Source organism: Stegostoma tigrinum, chromosome 29 (assembly GCF_030684315.1).
Source record: "Stegostoma tigrinum isolate sSteTig4 chromosome 29, sSteTig4.hap1, whole genome shotgun sequence".
Lineage (NCBI taxonomy): Eukaryota > Metazoa > Chordata > Chondrichthyes > Orectolobiformes > Stegostomatidae > Stegostoma > Stegostoma tigrinum.
The window spans coordinates 41863935-41883490 of record NC_081382.1 but is presented as its reverse complement, the minus strand read 5'-3'; the positions used below and the strand labels follow the sequence as shown (position 1 = coordinate 41883490).

Below are 19556 nucleotides of genomic sequence, written 5' to 3'. Positions count from 1 at the left end.
TTTTCACTCTTATCCAATTCTTCCTAAGTCCTCCCATACTTTTTAAGACTTACAAGGATTCATATATAGATACCAGATCTCAGCAAACAAATAATACAAGAGTGTCAGATGAAAGTTTCAATGATCTGTCTCTCTTTTCAGCAACATTAAAATCAATGATTAGGTCTCAGAAGGAAAAATGGATGTCAACAGCCTAGAAGGTGTAGATGGTTTATATTTTCTGTGAAAACTCATCTGCTCAGACTAAATAAAGGACAGTTTGCAAACACGAGGCCACAGGGTTCCCACTGTTAGTGACTGCTTTTTCCTGAAATCTTTATACTCCCTCCACATTCTTTCATGTTCCTCTGATTCAAGTACTTGTCTTAATCCCTTTCAAGTTCTAGTGTGTTATAAGTAGAAAATTTATTGACTAAGTTTTATCATAAGGCACTAATGGACCAAATTTCAAAAAAATTAAACTTGCATTTCTCCAATCTTTTCATAGGGTTTTGCAAGACAAGTTGCTATCAACCAAGTATCTAAAGAACCTGGCACTTGTGTGAACAGGAAAAAAAAACGAACTTCTTAACTTGACAGTTTTAAGTGTCATTAAAGAGCCACACAGAGCCCAAACTGTAAGATGTTTGTTAAAACATTGAATTCAGGTATAGAACGCAAAGAAAAGGAAGCTAGAATAATTAAGATAGAAATACAATATTTGATAGGGAAGCACAGATAGGAACACTGGAGTAAGAGTAGGCTATTCTAGGTCATTTCTAATCATCTACTTCAACTTAATTTCCCAGCACTATTCATATATCCCTTGATCTCATTTGTACCCAGGATACATCTTAATTTTTTTTTAATAAGTATCAGTTTCATGGGAGGGTTTCACTTCATGAGGTCTAGTGAGTTTTTTTTAAACCACTTCTTGCCAAACAAACCTCATTAAATTCCAACCTCACCCATCTATAACTCCTCTTTCTGATTCTAGCCCCATTCTACCATTCACCATATCCAGAACAATTCACCATTGGTGGGATATTCTAAAATGGACAGGCACCTGCGCCATCTTGAAAAGGCCATTTTGTACCCAGACAAGCACTTTTAGCCTGGAGCTGCCCTGCATTGTTCTTGTTTCTGGTATTTGGCCCACATACAGCAAAGAAGGATCAACAATTCCTTCCAGCTTTGCAGGAAGGAACCTGAAGACCCTGGTGGATGCAGAGTCCTTTTTCCGCAGGACTGGCAGTAGAAGCCACAACACCAGATCATGACAGCTTGACGCATGGTTGTCACCCAGGATCACAGGTAATGGGGAGTAGGCAGGAGAATGGAGTCAAGAAACATATCACCATGATTGAATGCGGGAACAGACTCAATGGGCCAAATGGTCTCATTCTACTCCTATATCTTATGATTCTATGGGTTAGTGCAGTGTCAGCTGTCCAGAGGAATGTGCAGCACCATGAAGATTAATGACCTTCTCCATTTTGTCACGTGTCACTGTCCCTTCTGCAATGTCTCACACTCACTCTGAGCTACTGCACCCATCTTCCAACCCAGGTTCACCTTCTTCCACACTTACTATTTCCTGCATTATCCTTTCTCACTCACTGTCAACCACCCCAACGCCTGATATTGCAAACTCTGAATGCCCTCTGCACTGCCTAATGATTCACTCAGGACGCCTCCCCAGGGTAAGTAATTCCAAAATCAATGGATAAATACTTGAAAATGAGAGATTTACAGGAAAAGAGCAAGGAGAGTTAGTCTGTTTAAAAAAGAGAAACAAACACAATAGACTCCTATTGCTGCGGGGTTTTAAAACTATACCAGACAGTAATGCATCAGTTTTAATATTTTATTGATTTAATACTCACGTGTTTTAAAAATGATTAACAATGACCTATTAGCATGCTAAATATTGGTATGCTTAAATGTTGCTGTATAGAAATACAATATTTTTCAGTGTGCTAACATATTTGTATCATTTGCTGTTATAGATTCTTGACATCCACAAGTTTTCTACTGGTTGATTATCAGCAAACTTATAAAGCTATATCTTATAAATGTAAAACAACTAACGAAATCACATTTCTGTCCAAATAAACTAAATAGCAGTATTCTTATATTTTAAAGCAGGAATGTTAGGCACAACGTAATTCTGAAAGGATTGGGCAGGCATGATGTCCTCCAGCACTGTTCTGCCCAGATCAGTCTCCCTTTTGTTCCCTGCAGTATAAAATCAATATAATCAAGATCACAGGAAACAAAAGCAAGCTCACATCAAAACAAAATGAAATAAACAAAAGGCCATAGCATGCAATAAGGGAATGTCACACAAATACACAATTCCCTCACTTTCCTCCAACATTTTCTTAAGTGTAGATCGATTCCTCTGAAATATAACAAACTGGAATGTATAACGTAGTGGTGAGGGGGTGGAGTATGGAGCTTTTCATGCAGTGAGGAAAACTTATGCTATGTCCTTTAATTAGACCATTTCCTTTTCTCAGTATTAGCTGCAGCTTAGTAGTTAGGACTCTCACCTCTGAGCCAGAAGGTTGTGGATTCAGAGATCATTTCAGCAATTTAGCCCCAACTCTTGGCTGACAGTGTAGTAAGGACTGAGGGGAAACCGCACTATTGGATGTAGTGTCTTCTGGATGAGTCACTAAACTGAAATACAATCCAATCTCTTGGGTGGTCATAAAAGATCTGACTACTTTGATGAGGAGCAGGTGCAGTTAACCTGGTGTCCTAGCTAACACTTATCTGTCAAATCATCGTAACTAAAAGAAAGTAATCTGGTTGTTATCACTTTGTGGTTTGTTGGATCATGCTGTATGCATGTTAGCTGCAAAAAATTTTCAAAAGTAATCCTACAACATAAACATTATTTCCTGGCTGGAAGCATATTAGAAATGTTGTAAAAGGCACTACAGAAATGTAAATTGAATTTTTAAATACCCTATCTGTGCGTGCATGTACTACAACCTGCTGAAAGCTGAACTGATAACAACATAAAGAGCGCAACTGGGCACCTGCGAACTCGGTGAACGACTGTATCAACAGCCAATCTCCTTCACCAATGGTAGTTAAGAATAAAAAGGATTAATTAGAATAAGCTATAGAAAGTGGAGGGAGGGGGAGATTTCATTGAGAGACAGAGAAAGAAAAATAGCAATGTAACTTAAAACGTTTTCAATTTAGCATTTTTCTCAAACAATTGACTGCATGCAAGAATGAGGTTGAACAGTTTAAATTGTTCCCCTCAGTCAGAGGTTGATTGCATGACAATTGCATTTCTACAAGTATACCCACTCCACCTTTCAATAAAATGATCTGATTGTTGCTTCAACTCCACCTGTAACAACCTTAGGTTCTTGACTAAAAAGGGAGTCAATCAACCCTTTTTAAAAAATATTCAATTAACCTGCCTTGATCCTTCTCTGGGTAGAGTGTTCCACAAATCCACAGTCCTCAGAAAAAAATTGTTCCTCATTTTAATTTTAAACATAATTAATACTTAAACTCTAGTTCTAGTGTCTCTTTGTCAAGGGGAAACATCCTTTTAAATCCATCTTGTCAAATTCTTACTTTTTATTCTTCTAAACTCCGACAGATATGGACTCAGCTCGTTCAATTTTTCCATGAAAGAAAATCTCTTATTCTAGGTATTAGTCAACTAAATTTGATTTGAACTGGCTCTAATGCGTTTGCATTCTTTCTGAAGACAGACAAAACTGTACACTATCCCAGATGTGAACTCAATAATCATCCTTAAAATTGCTACAAAATATCTGTATTTTCATATTCTATCCCCATTGCAATAAATGTCAATGTTCCATTTACCTTTCAAATCACTTCCTGTATTTGCATACTAACTTTCTGTGATTTACCTGTGCAGCCTCTCCTCATTTAAATAATATATTGTCTTTCTATTCTTCCTGTCAAAGTGGACAAGTTCACAAGGAGATTGAAGGAAAGGTGATGTTTGAGAGGAGTAGTTGGTGGAGCCATGTAAATCAGCCAACAAATTATGGAGATTTGCAAATTCACAGCATCTCTCAATCCTCTGAACCCGATGTTGATTTACCCATAAATATTGGTGCGTGTGGTTAACACGGTGTTCTTCTAATGACATCCAGCCCATTACTATTTGAACTTGAACTTTTCCCATTGCACGTTAGCTAAATGTTTCAATTAAGAACTTAGTTGAACAAAAACATACAAACCTCTTTGCCAAGTTGTGCTCACAAATTCCTGAAAAGAAAATACAAGTGATACATTTATAACAGCAGTGATTTAGATGAACTAGTTTTTTGATTTGCCTGTAACTGCTCGCCCTGTTTTCCTGTTAGATTCTATTCCTCACTTTACTCTTCAGCTGCTGCAGGTCACATCCTGGGGAATAGTGCCCTTAACTTAATTAAGTCGCAAGTTCATCAGTTCCACACTGTTGTTGCATAATTCCTTAGTAAATTTCTTGCCCAAATAATATAAGGCCCAAGATTCTCATAATAAAACAACATTCTGGAGAAACTCAACACATCTGTCAGCATCTATAGAAAGAGAAATACAGTTAATGTTTCGAGAGCAGGATGACTATTCCAAAGGAAAGTTTTGTTTTAATTTCAGATTTCCACTATTTGCACTATTTTGTTTTACTATGATTTCCAACTTTGGTTAAATGTATGTTTGGTCACATACCCTACTGTCTGCAACCACCGAGTGGGCATCAACATGTACATTCCCGTTAGTTTGGAACTTCCCACAACTTAATGGGAAGTGATGAGACTCTTTCACACCTGATTGAACAATTCTTGACTCTTATGTTTTTTTCCTGTATTTCCACTATGTGGATACTTAACATGAAGTGTTAAAAGAAATGGAAAAACATTTTTAACAGTCCAGTGATTTATCTCCAGGAAATTAACCTTCAATTTCTGCAGGTCCAGGGCAATCTTGGAAAGTTGATAACCCTACCTGCAGTACTAATGACACTTTGAGACTTATAATAAAGTGATGAGGCCTCAATGAGACCTTGTCCTGGAGTTAAACAATGGCAGAATTAGCCTTGCTCTTGGATGGTTATGCTGAAGGCCACATTCCTGTTCAAAAAATAGCTGTGTCCTTCAGAGTTGATCTCAGAGTCCATGGTTTATAGCATGAACCTCCTAACTATTCTCACTATTACCAAGTAGTAAAACATTAGTCTACTGTTATTGCATTAGCCCCATTACCCAAGGAACACTAGACATACCATGGAAGCAACATAACAAAAGATGCATCAGTTCCTTGGGAGGAGGTGCTATGCACTGCTTTCTTGTTTATAATGGCCGCTTCTTTCTATATGTGATACCTTTAAATTCTTATGCACACTCACACACGCACAATATCTAACAAGGGTCAAGGCTTCATCATCATAGAATCACTACAGTGTGAAAACAGGCCTTTCAGCCCAACAACGCTACACCAATCCTGGGAGCATCCCACCTAGACCCATCCCCCTATACCCCACCTAACATACACATCCTTGAACACTACGGACAATTTAGTACAGCCAATTCACTTAACCTGCACATCTTTGTACTGTGGGAGGAAACCAGAGCACCCAGAGCAAACCCACTCAGACACGGGGAGAATGTGCAAACTCCAGACAGACAGTCGCCCAAGGGTGGAATCAAACCTGGGTCCCTGGCACTGTGAGGCAGCAGTGCTAACCACTGAGCCACCATACAGCCTAAACAAACATCATTTCAGGGCAGAAGTCAACACACCCCAGATGGGACTTGAACCCTCAATCCCCGACTTAGAAGTTCAGTGCCTTATGTGGTAAACTGCCAGGCTGCTGCACACACAAAGCAGCTAGTCAGGAGCTTTGGTCCTTTGAGGACTGATAGAACCTACATTTTTTGAAGTTTATAAAGAATGAATGATGACCACTTTGCTTTTCAAAGTTCTTAAGAGAACTTTAGATGGTCGATGTTGAGAGATCATTTCCCCAACCATCAAGTACAAAACAAGGACGTATAATCTCCGGACAAAGGGTCAGATATTTTGGAATGAGATGAAGAGATATTTCTTCCACACTCAGAGGAGCGTGAATCTTTGGAAATCTCTAACCCAGAAAGCTATGAATGTTCACTTTGGAGTACTTTCAAGACAAAGATCATTTGAACAGAAGTTGCTGGAAAGAATCAGCACGTCTGGCAGTATGTGTGGAGAGAAATCAGATTTAATGTTTCGGGTTCAACGACCCTTCCGCAGAATCCCCAGTTTTGAGGAAGGGTCATTGAACCCAAAACATTAAATCTGATTTCTCTCCACGCATACTGCCAGACATGCTGATTCTTTCCAGCAATTTCTGTTTTCAGCATCTGCATTCTTTCGGTTTGTGCAAAGATCCTGAAAATTTTTCTCCTGATACCAAGTATTTTTGATGAGTGTTGGCAGGACAATGACCTCAAAGTCATCCAGAAGCTGGATAAATGATGGAATTCTCTCTTTGTGCAGACTTTGAAGGTCCACATCATTGATTCAATCTCAGAGCTGTTAACTCAGGTCAGACCAGGTTTCATCTTGCAAATCACCATGGACCATATGGGTTACTGCAATATACTGACCAATCTGGTTCAATCTCTGCAGCTTCCCATTACAATTGGACTAAGAATTAAAAGAGGACTCTATTTAGCTCTGAGCTACTGCACCATTCAAATCAGATAATAGCGGATTGGCACCAAACTACATAATTTTGAAAACCTTGAGTTAACAAAAATCTACCAACCTCAGATTTAACCTTAACAATATCATCAATGTCCATTTATGAAAGTAAGGTCCAAACCGTTTCCATCTTTAACATGTAGAAATGCCCCCAACTTTTATTGTGAAATATGTGGCTGGAATTTTTAGGTTATGCTTCAAAACCCAGAGTTTCCAATATGTAGGGAGTGTTTACCTGTACATGTCCAATCACTTATTAATTGGATTGTAGAATGGACATTTTAACTGCAGTATTTTCTATCTAGTGCCAAATCAATATCAGAATAACGGGCTGCAATCAGTTATTTTCCACATGCATCATTTATGCTGTTCAAAATTATGAAGGGTTTTGTGAAATTTTGAGGATTGTTTTCACTGGTAGAATAATTGACAAAAGAACCAGAAGAGAAATTAGATACTGTTAAATGTGGTAAATAATCAGGAATGGATAGCCTAAAAAGCAGACCCAATGATAACTTTCAAAAGGGATGTATAATAGTAAAGGAATTTTTTCAGGGTTCCACAAAGAGAGTAGAGCGATTACAACAAATTGGATAGTTCTTTCAAATGCCAACACCACCATTGTGGCTTGCCCCATTCTTTAAGATTTTGAATTTAAAGCAAGAATTCTGTCCATCAAGACCATTCCTATCTATTGTAGGCCTCTCTCTCTCTCACACCTCACCACCACAAAGTCCACGCTATTGCAAAAAATTTGTCAATTAACACTAGCATCCCTAACCCTAAATCTCCTTTTTAATAGATTCCTAGCCCACTCATTTTTGAAAAATACTGTTCACTTGAAATCAAGTTCTTTCTTTGGGAGCCCATGTTGTGTGTCCACCACCTCACAGAGAGGAATGGAAAATTTTATCTACTTCTTGTGAGGCCTGTGAATATCTTACGTATGTCTAGCCCAACCTCATTGGCCAAGTTAACCTCACTTGTTTGAGGAAACCTCATTTGTACCTTGTGTTACATGGAGATCACCATCACATTTCACCTCAGCATGTTCTCAAATGAGGAAAAGTTTGGGACTTGAAATCTCATCTGATAAAGTGTGATGAAAAACATTAAGAACAATATTGTGTTAATAAACTGCTAACCTAATGACATCCAGAAAATATGTCCCTATTACCATTCATAATTTGCTACAGAAGTCTTTACCATTTTCCTGGGGTAGTGTGTAGATTGAGAGATCTGATATTGCTGCACAATCCACCAGTCTGTTGAAGTATTCCATAATGGCAGAGTTCACTGTTAAATTCCTCCCTGCAATGGTAAATAACTATTAACTAACAAAAGAAATATCAAATTTTAAAAACACATTCTGCCATCAGCTATATTCGTGATTTCCACTACAGGTTGTGTAAGACAAAGTCTTCCGTGCAACCTCATATGTATTCTGGTCTCCTCTATGAACAAAGGCAGAATCTCTTGTGATAATGTCTTCATTTCTGTGCTGAGGCTACTTTTGAGTTGAACACAAGACACGAAGTGGGGGAATCTGCATTTTCCACCAATTCCAATAATCAGCCATTCTGTAATAAGTGAATAATCATAGTTGTGCTGCATATTTCTCTATAAACTATTACAGAACAGTTGCATAATTTCACATTAGTAACTTTGTATTTTCAGCAAATTAGCATAATTAATGTTAGCTAAGTAATAAATAATTGTATTGGCACAAAACAGCAATTTTCATTTATATAGTACTTTTAAGATGTCCCATGATCTGTCACAGCAGCATATTTGAACAGAAAATGACAGCATTCCTAAGGAGACTTCAGGGTATTTGGCCAACTAAGCACTTGGTTGAAGAGGTTAAAATAGTATCAGAGATAATGGGAACTGCAGATGCTGGAGATTCCAAGATAATAAAATGTGAGGCTGGATGAACACAGCAGGCCAAGCAGCATCTCAGGAGCACAAAAGCTGACGTTTCGGGCCTAGACCCTTCATCAGAGAGCTCTCTGATGAAGGGTCTAGGCCCGAAACGTCAGCTTTTGTGCTCCTGAGATGCTGCTTGGCCTGCTGTGTTCATCCAGCCTCACATTTTATTAACTTGGTTGAAGAGGTAGGTTTTAAGGACATCTTTAAAAAGTATGAACAGAAATCCTTTGGGAAGTAAATCAGAGCTCAGGGACAAGATGGTTGAAGGCATGGCTATCAATGCTTGGGTGTAAGGGATGGAAATGCAGAAGAGGCAAGAGCTGGATGAATGCAGACTTCTCACATGGTCAGAGGGGCTTACAGTAGTAGAGATAGACAAGTTAACTGAGTACAAGGATGGGTCTTTCATCAAAGTCTTGATGAGCTACATTAAAGCCAACATAGATCACTGGACACAGAAGTAATGGGTCAGTGGGACTTGATGCAACTTAGAATAAAGCAGCAAGGTTAGGGCAAGATAATAAAGTGTGAAGGTGGATGAACACAGCAGGCCAAGCAGCATCTCAGGAGCACAAAAGCTGACGTTTCGGGCCTAGACCCTCTCTGATGAAGGGTCTAGGCCCGAAACGTCAGCTTTTGTGCTCCTGAGATGCTGCTTGGCCTGCTGTGTTCATCCAGCTTCACACTTTATTATCTTGGATTCTCCAGCATCTGCAGTTCCCATTATCAAGGTTAGGGTAAGTGTGGGTGGAAGATGGCCAGTGTTAGTCGCCAAGATGAATAGTTTGTTAATGTAGTAAATGTATATCCCCAGGATCAAACAATCTTCTCATTTGCTGAGTTTTAAGATGATCAGTCCCCCGCTTATAATGTAGAGGGAACACTCAGTAAATTGAAATATTATTTGTGTCTTTCCAAATATATAAGAGATTTTACTGAGGCTGTAGTGGTAGAGGCTGATTGCACAGGGGCCTTGACTTGCCTTGAACTTATTTTGCAAGGTCGGGAGTCACATGATGCCAGGTTATAGTCCAATAGGTTTATTCAAAATCATGAACTTTCAGACCACTGCTTCTGTGTCAGAAGTCCTCACCTGATAATGGAGCAGTGCTGTTAAAACCTGTTGGACTATAACCTGATGTAGTGTAACTTCTGACTTTGTCTACCCCAGTCCAACACTGCATTTCCACATTATTATTTTCCAAGAACCACTCCCTTCTGATGAACATTTTATTCAATGAACTACCAACCTAGATTTATTGCAATTGTGATTGATAGATTTGAGTGACAAATAACGTTGGGAGTAAACATGTTACCACCTCCTTGGAAGTGAATCAACCTTTCAAAAGTATGGATAAAGAAAGCTCAGTTATCACTCCTACGTGGGTTTACATGATACATTTTATACATAATCTTCAGCTAGTAAAAGATGATGGTTACTTTTTATTCCTGTTCAACAAATATCTTACCGAATAAGAATAAGGTTTCAGTTGTACATTTTCCATGGTTGTAATGATGAAGTATAAAGTATTCAGTATTGGAAGCTAAGATTTTGTACTCCGAGTTGCCTATAGAAACAAAGAGAAAAGGACATGCACTTAGATTGAATTTCTATAGCACCTTTACAACCTGTATGTTCCAAAGTGCCTAACGGCAAATTAAATAGTTTTCTATTGTAATGGAACAACCATTTTGTGCACAGCCAAGTTCCCATAAACAGCAGTGTGATAATGGTCAGCTAATCTATTTTGATGATGTTACCCAAGGGATAAACTTAACCCAGGGATAGATTTGGGAGGACACCCTGATCTTTTACATCCATCTGGGATAGCAGATGATGCTTTGGTTTAACGTCCTGTCGAAAGAAGGGGACCTCAAATACTGTGGTGCTCCCTTAACACTGGCTATCTGACAGTGCAGTGATCTTCCAGTGCTACAATGGAGTGTTAGCCTAAATTGTGAACCCACAATGTTCTATCTCAGAAGGGAGTGTGCGGGCCACTGGGCCACAGCTGACATGAAATTAATAAATGTACAAGATAATAGAGGTGAGAGTCCTACTACACCAAGGTTGATATATTGTTTTGGTTGAGGGAGAAATTTTGATTAGAGCTTCAAGAAAACACCCTGGTCTTCCTGAGGAGTGTTATGTGCCCAATAAAGTTCATTGGAACAGGAAGGTAAAGCCTCAATTTGACATATTGTCCAAAGTACAGCAATACCCTCTTAGTACTACTTTGAAGTATTGTCCTAAATGGTATGCCAAAATTCTGAATTGTGACTAGACCTACAGGATACTTAGAACAAATTCTAACAATAAAAGAGCCACGTAGCTTCAATGATATTAGTGAGAGGAGCACAAAACAAAAATTAGTTATAGATTTTTTTAAAAATTCATTTGTGGGATGTGGGTATCACTGGCTGGCCAGCATTTATTGCCTGTCCCTAATTGCCCCTCTTGGTGGTTATGGTGAGCTGCCTTCTTGAACTGCTCTAGTCCACCTGCTGTGGGTTGGCTCACAAAGCCATTAGGGAGGGAATCTCAGGATTTTAACCCAGTGACAGTGAAGAAAATGGCAATATATTTCCAAGTCAGGATGGTGAGAGGCTTGGAGGGGAACTTGCAGGGTGTGCTGTTCTCATATATCAGCTGCCCTTGTCCTTCTAGATGGAAGGGGTCGTGGGTTTAGAAGGTGTTGTCTGAGGATCTTTGGTGAATTCCTAAAGTGCATATTGTAAATGGTACACACTGCTGTACTGAGCATCGGTGGTGAAGGGAGTAGATGCTTGTGAATGAGGTACCAATCAAGCGGGTTGCTTTGTCCTGGATGGTGTCAAGCTTCTCAAGTGTTGTTGGGGCTGCACTCATCCAGGCAAGTGGAGAGTTTTCCATCACACTCCTGACTTCAAATTGAGTTGGACCATAGACCATAACATATAGGAGTGGAAGTAAGGCCATTCGGCCCATCAAGTCCACTCCACCATTTAAAACATGGCTGATGGGCATTTCAACTCCACTTCCCTGCACTCTCCCCGTAGCCCTTGATTCCTTCTGAGATCAAGAATTTGTCCATCTCTGCCTTGAAGGCATCCAACGTCCTGGCCTCCACTGCACTCTGCGGCAACGAATTCCACAAGCCCACCACTCTCTGGCTGAAGAAATGTCGTCTCATTTCAGTTTTAAATTTATCCCCTCTAATTTTAAGGCTGTGCCCACGGGTCCTAGTCTCCCCGCCTAACGGAAACAACTTCCTAGCGTCCATCCCTTCTAAACTATACATTATCTTGTAAGTTTCTATTAGATCTCCCCTCAATCTTCTAAACTCTACTGAGTACAATCCCAGGATCCTTAGCCGTTCATCACATGTTAAACCTACCATTCCAGGGATCATCCGTGTGAATCTCCGCTGGACATGCTCCAGGGCTAGTATGTCCTTCCTGAGGTGTTGGATCCAAAATTGGACACAGTATTCTAAATGGGGCCTAACTAGAGCTTTATAAAGCCTCAGAAGCACATTGCTGCTTTTATATTCCAACCCTCTTGAGATAAACGACATTACATTCGCAAATGAGTTCAACAAGTTTAGGGTCTGCACACCTTGCACATGTCCTTTCTTCAACCCCCACACATGGACTGCCACAACAAACACCCATTGTCAACCACTAAGATCCCCATTAGCAGATATTCATTCTCCCAGGCTGACATTTACCCATTTGCCGACCCAGCTGTTTTTCCCCCTCTGTGGATTCTATCTCCATCCATTGTTTACGCCTCCCCGCTCCATGCACCCCATCATTTTTGCCTTGTAGATGGTGTACAGGCTTTGGGGAGTCAGGAGGTGAGTTACTCGCCGCAGTATTCCCAGCTTCTGGCCTGCTCTTGTAGCCACTGTATTTATGTGGTGAGTCCAGTTGAATTTCTGGTCAATGGTAACACCCAGGATGTTGATCGTGGGGGATGAAGTGATGGTAACACTGTTGAATGCCATGGGGGGATGGCTAAATTGTCTCTTATTCACAATGGTCATAGCCTGGCATTTGTGTGGCATGAATGTTACTTGTCAGTGGTCAGCCCAAGCCTGGATTTTGTCCAGATCTTGTTGCATTTGAACATGGACTGTTTCAGGATCTGAGAAGTTGCAAATGGTGCTGAACATTGTGCAATCATCAGGATAAGCAATGACCTAGTATTATTATCGCTAGACTGTTCATCCAGAAACTCTAATGTTCTGGGGATCCAAGTTCAAATCCTACCATGGCAGGAAAAAATCTGGAATTAGGAATCTACTGATAGAGTCAGTGTAATATAGCATGAAAACAGGCCCTTCAGCCCAGATTGTCCCATGATGCCCTTTCAGCTAGTTCCAATTGCCTGCATTTGATCCGTATCCCTCTAAACCCTTCTCATCCATGCTCCTGTCGAAAATGTGTTTTTAAACATTGTTATCTGCCTCAAGCACTTTCTCCGGCAGCTCTTTCCATGTTCATGCCACTTTCTGTGTGAAGAAGTTGCCCCTCAGGTCCTTCTTAAATCTATCTCCTCGCACTTTAAACCTATGCCGTCTAGTTTTCAATTCCCCATCCGTGGGAAAAAGACTATGTGCATTCATCCTATCTGTGCCCCTCATGATTTTATACACCTCAATAAGGTCATACCTCAATCTCCTACATAGAACATTTCAGCACAATACAGGCCCTTCAGCCCTCGATGTTGTGCCAACCTGTCATACCGATCTCAAGCCCATCTAACCTACACTATTCCATGTACGTACATATGCTTATCCAATGACAACTTAAATGTACCTAAAGTTGGTGAATCTACTACCGTTGCAGGCAAAGCGTTCCATTCCCTTACTACTCTGAGTAAAGAAACTACCTCTGACATCTGTCCTGTATCTTTCACCCCTCAATTTAAAGCTATGCCCCCTCGTGCTCACCGTCACCACCCTATCTAATCCTCTGATTATTTTATATGTTTCAATTAAGTCACCTCTCAACCGTCTTCTCTCTAATGAAAACAGCCTCAAGTCCCTCAGCCTTTCCTCGTAAGACCTTCCCTCCATACCAGGCAACATCCGAGTAAATCTCCTCTGCACCCTTTCCAAAGCTTCCACATCCTTCTTATAATGTGGTGACCAGAACTGTACACAATACTCCAAGTACGGCCGCACCAGAGTTTTGTACAGCTTCACCATAACCTCTTGGTTCCGGAACTCGATCTCTCTATTAATAAAAGCTAAAACACTGTATGCCTTCTTAACGGCCCTGTCAACCTGGGTGGCAACTTTCAAGGATCTGTGTACATGGACACCGAGATCTCTCTGCTCATCTACACTACTAAGAATCTTACCATTAGCCCTGTACTTTGCCTTCCGGTTACTCCTACCAAAGTGCATCACCTCACACTTGTCTGCATTAAACTCCATTTGCCACCTCTCAGCCCAGCTCTGCAGCTTATCTATGTCTCTCTGCAACCTCTCTGACATCCTATCCCGGCCAACCTCTCCCTATAACTCAGGTTTACTAATCCTGGCAACAACCTCATAAATCTTCTTTGCAGACTTTACAATTTAACTATGTCTTTCCTATAACAGGGTGACCGAAACTGAACACAATACTCCACGTGCAGCCTCGCCAACGACTGTAACATAATGCCCCAACTCCTATACTTAATGCCTCGATTGATGAAGGTCAGCATGCTAAATGCCTTCTTCATCACCCTGTCCACTTGTGACACCAGTTTCACAAACTATGTACCTGTACTCCTAGGTCCTTCAGCTCCACAGCACTACTCAGGACCTTACCATTTACTGTATATGACCTCCCTTGGTTGACTCAGCTCCAGACCCCATTACAGCCTTGGTTGAAACATGGACAAAAGAGCTGAATTCCAGAGGAGAGGTGAGAGTGACAGCCCTTGACATCAAGGCTGTATTTGACTGAGTGTGGCATGTATGACACATAGGAAGATGGTTGTGGTTGCTGGAGGTCAATCATCTCGGCTCCAGGACACCTCTGTAGGAGTTCCTCAGGATAGTGTTCTCAGCCCAATCATGGTCAGCGGCTTCATTAGTGACTTTCTGTCCATTGTAAGGTCAGAAGTGGGGATGTTTGCCAATGATTTCAGACACCAGTAGATCAAGTGAGTAATGGCATTAACAAGTGTTGGGAACAGGAATTTCTCAATTGCAGAGGAATGTGTCTGCAACACCTTATATTTGTAAGGAGCAAAATATTCTAGTGCAGTTCACAGCAGTGTAATCAAACTTGGAGAATCTAACTCATAAAGGATGTATTAAGTGCGGTGTCCCAAAACTTTGCCAAAGAGCAATGTTTTACGGAGCGACTTAAAGGAGGAAATATGTTCAAGAATGTAATTCCAGATCTTGGAACCTAAGCAGCTGATGGCTTGGCTGCTGATGGTGCAGCAATTAAAATCAAGAACATTCAAGAGGCCAGAATTTGAGGTGCACACAGAGATCTCACAAGGATGAGATTACAGATTATAAGGGATATTTGAGAAAACAAGGTGTAGACCTGGATGAACACAGCAGGCCAAGCAGCATCAGAGGTGCAGGAAAGCTGACGTTTTGGGCCTAGATCTTTCTTCAGAAAGTTTTCTGAAGAAGGTCTAGGCCCGAAATGTCAGCTTTCCTGCTCCTCTGATGCAGCTTGGCCTGCTGTGTTCATCCAGGTCTGCACCTTGTTATCTCAGATTCTCCACCATCTGCAGTTCCTACTATCTCTTACAGAAAATAAGATGGGTTGAGAGATTTTTTAAAAAAACCCAAACAGACACATTTAAATATTAACAAGCTATACCAACCTTTAGAAGCATTTACAGAGTAATTGGAGTAGTTTATCTCCATCTTTGTACATATTCCATCTTTGCTGTGTTGATGAATACAAAAAATACAAAGTTAATGACAAGATAAAAGTATTTATTTGTTAATGTAAAAGGCAAAATAACTAAAAAATAACCTCATGGTTTTTCCTTTGCTTCAGTAGAGTTGGGAACCTGAGGATTTTCATTAATTTCTAAATTACTGATGGAAATATGTTGAGTTAATCATATGCACATCGTCTTTATTTGAAAGAGAATGGATTCAACTGTTATTTAATTTTCTTGTAGTACAACAGCCTGCATTTGGCAAATTAGCATCACAGAGGGATCAAACTCACCAGCAAAAGGGGAGAAAAGCAAATAATTTCACACTGATTTTTCTGACGTTATTAAAGACTGCAACGATGACATTAATCTGCTCTCAGCCTAGACTTTTTTGCATTTTCCAGTGTTCACTATTCCACCAGCAGACAGGCTGCATAGATATATACCACAGGTCACAGCCAGAATAGAGGGAGTGTTAATTCTTACCACGGACACCCAGACATACTATCAATAAAAGCTCTTCCCTTAGTTAATTTTTATGAAGAAAACTTAATGCTAGATTTTTACACTTACCGATCAATATAGAGATAAAAGGTGCTCCTGTTGTCCATGGAAATTATCATACTGTTCAAGCCATCAAACTTCTCTGGTGAATTACCAGCAATAGCAATAGTGTGCCAATACCCAAAAGGCTTATAGACAAGAAAATGTGAATTAACAGCAGTTGTGTTCAGAAATGTTGCAAATCAATAACAATAAACACATGGAAAAGAAAGTTAAGAAGTGAATTTCCTGCGGGGTTTCTCCCCATGCTCCCCACCAGAACTGGGGTAAAGGCTCAGTGGAAACACTGAATGGCAGGAGAATCCCAGAGGAAATTGACAACCACCACCACTCCTCTGTGTGTACATTTCCTACCAAAACAAAACAAATTATTTCATGGAAATCAGATCTTAAATCTGCTACATGAAGTTTAAGCAGCATAAAGTTGTTGAAGGGCCCAGATGTTATAGGAGCTTGACTTAACTTTTTTCCAACCCTCTCACCTCAAATATAGAAACCCAGAAGATAACAGAGAGAGGCCATTCAGCCCTTTGAGCCTGCTCCTCCATTCATCACCGTCATGGCTGATCGTCCAACTCAATTGCCTAATCCTGTTTTCTCCCCATAACTTTTGATCCATTCACACCAAGTGCTATATCTAGCTGCCTTTTGAATGCATTCATTGTTTTGGCATTAACTATATCCTGTGGTAATGAATTCCACAAGCTCACCCCTCTCTGGGTGAAGAAATGTCTCCTCATATCTGTGGTCTACCTCAAATCCTCATATTATGACCCCTGGTTCTGGACACACCCATCATTGGAAACATCCTATCCTGTTTAGTCCTCTTAGAATTTTATAAGTCTCTGCAAGATCCCCCTCATTCGTCTGAACTCTAGTGAAAACAATCCCAACCTAGTCAATCTTTCCTCATACATCAGACCCCGCCATCCCCAAAATTAGCCTGGTAAACCTTCACCGCACTCCCTCGAGAGCAAGAGCATCCTTCCTCAGAAAAGGAGACCAAAACTGCACAGAATATTCCAGGTGTGGTCTCATGAAGGCCTTGTATAAATGCAACAACACATTCTGGCTCCTGTACTCAAAACCTCTCGTATTGAAGCCCAACATACCATTTGCCTTCTTTACCACCTGTTGCACCTGCATGCTTACCCTCAGCACTGGTGCACAAGGACACCCAGGTCCTGATGCACACTCCCCTCTTCCAACTTACAGCCATTCAGGTAATAATCTGCCTTCTTGTTTTTGCTTCCAACACATTTATCCAAATTATACTGCATCTGCCATTGATTTGCCCACTCACCTAACCTGTCCAGATTATGCTGAAGGATCTCTGCACCCTAGTCACACTTGACCCTCCCACCCAACTTGGTATCATCTGCAAACTTGGAGATGTTACATTTTGTTCCCTTAACATATATTGTGAATAGCTGGGGTCCCAGCAGTGTTCCCGGTGGCACCCCACTTGTTACTGCCTGCCAATTTGAAAAGGACCCATTAATTCATATTCTTTGCTTCCTCTCTGCCAACCAATTTTGTATCCATCTCAGTACACTTCCCCCAATCCCATGCACTTTAAACTTGCACAATAATCTCTTACGTGGGACTTTGTCAAACACCTTCTGAAAGTCCAAATACATGACATCAACTGGCTCCTCCGTGTCAACTCTACTAATTACATTCATAGATCATAGAATCCCTACAGTGTGGAAACAGGCCATTCAGTCCAACAAGTCCACACTGCCCCTCCGAAGAGCATCCCATCCAGACCCATTCCTCTGCATTTCCCACTTCTAACCCAAACGTCCCTGGACACTACAGCCAATTTAGCACAGCCAATCCACCTACCCTGCGCATCTTTGGACTGTGGGAGGAAACTGGAGCACCCACAGGAAACCCAAGCAACAAGGGGAGAATGTGCAAACTCCACACAGACAGTCATCCGAGGGCGGAATTGAACCCAGGTTCCTGTCGTTGTGAGGCTGCAGTACTAACCACTGAGCCACCATGCCACCCATCTTCATAGAATTCCAACAGATTTGTCAAGCATGATTTCCTCTTCATAAATCCATGCTGATCCTGTCTGATCCAACCACTGCTTTATAAATGCTCCACTATAAAGTCCTTGATAATGGATTCGTGAATTGTCCCCTCACTACCAATGTTACTTGGATATGAGTTGATGATAGAGAAGGAAGAACGATGAACAAAAGTTAAATTTAGTTCAGAAAGAGAAAAAGCATACAAAACATATTGGATTAAAAGTGTCAGGATGGAAAGGCAAGAAGAAAGCGGTATTAAAGTGTAAAATTTGCAATTAGTGGGATCTTATGCAATTCTCAATCACAGCAGGTTGTGTAAGTGGTCACTGAATATATTTAAGAAAGTATTAGCTTTCTAGAAGCTGAAGGTGTCAAAGGGTATGGTGAGAGAACAGAGGTTTAGCATTAAGACAGCACAGCACCCATGATCATGTTGAATGGCAGAGGGGGCTTGATGAGCCAAATGGCCTACTCCTCTTATTTTCTGTTTCCACGAGATAGTTTGTTTTGCATTTAATGCAAAAGCAACTTTGAAGGGTCATGTAATGCATAGCATTAATTAGGAATAAAGATTATTTTGGAGAAAAATGATGAAGCAACATAAACTGACCAGCAAATTCAAAATTTATGGCATATCTCTGACAGTCTAGTCAACTGGAGCCACCCGCAGACTTGCACATTAACAACAACATGTCTTAAACACACCAGTATCGTTTAGGCAAGATTTAGCCTAATTTTGTTGATATTTTAAAAGATTTTATTTACCCTGCATTTTAGAACTTTTTTCCATCTAAGAGACTGGAATAGTTTGGGCAATGGAGCATTATTCTAGAGAGAGATGAGCTAGATCAGGGACATCCAAATTGAAACCTACAATTGACAGTCCCCAACCCCCAACTCTGGTGGGAGGTGATGCCCTAATGGTAATACCACTGCACTGTTTACCCAGATACCCAGGTAATGTTCTGTCGACCAGGGTTCAAATCCAACCACGGCAGATAGTGTAATTTGAAATCAATTAAAGAGGAGTCTGGAATTAAGAGTAATGACTGTGAATTTGTCAATTGTTGCACAAACCCATCTGGTTCACTAACGTCCTTTAGGGAAGGAAACTGCCATTTTACCTGATCTGGCCTACATGTGACTCCAGATCCACAAAGTTGTTAACTCTGAACTGCCCTCTCAGCAATTAGGGTTGGGCAATAATTGCCCATCTAACCAGTAATGCCCTGATCTTGTGGATGAATGAAAAAACCCTGAGACAGTGCAATCCGGCCCATGAAGAGCAGGTCACTCAATTTCAGTTGGATGTAAAATGTACGTAATCTTTATTTCTTATTGTCTTACTAAACATTTTGCTTAATAGATTTAAGAAAAGCTGCTCATTAGTAAATGAACCCTAGAAGGAAACATCCAGA

At 40.6% G+C, this 19556-nt stretch overlaps 1 protein-coding gene across 1 annotated transcript in view; it reads right to left on the bottom strand.

The window, feature by feature from the left end:
• Positions 1–1837: 1837 nt before the first annotated feature.
• Positions 1838–19556, bottom strand: part of odf2a (outer dense fiber of sperm tails 2a) — a 69959-nt gene continuing 52240 nt past the window's right edge. Inside the window, exons 20-25 of the mRNA XM_059638412.1 lie at positions 16106–16224; positions 15470–15534; positions 10113–10211; positions 7918–8022; positions 4224–4251; positions 1838–2217 (exon numbers count right to left, since the gene is read on the bottom strand). Of these exons, the coding sequence (XP_059494395.1) occupies positions 2199–2217; positions 4224–4251; positions 7918–8022; positions 10113–10211; positions 15470–15534; positions 16106–16224 (435 nt within the window). The 3' untranslated portion in view covers positions 1838–2198. The remainder of the gene's footprint in view (positions 2218–4223; positions 4252–7917; positions 8023–10112; positions 10212–15469; positions 15535–16105; positions 16225–19556) is intronic.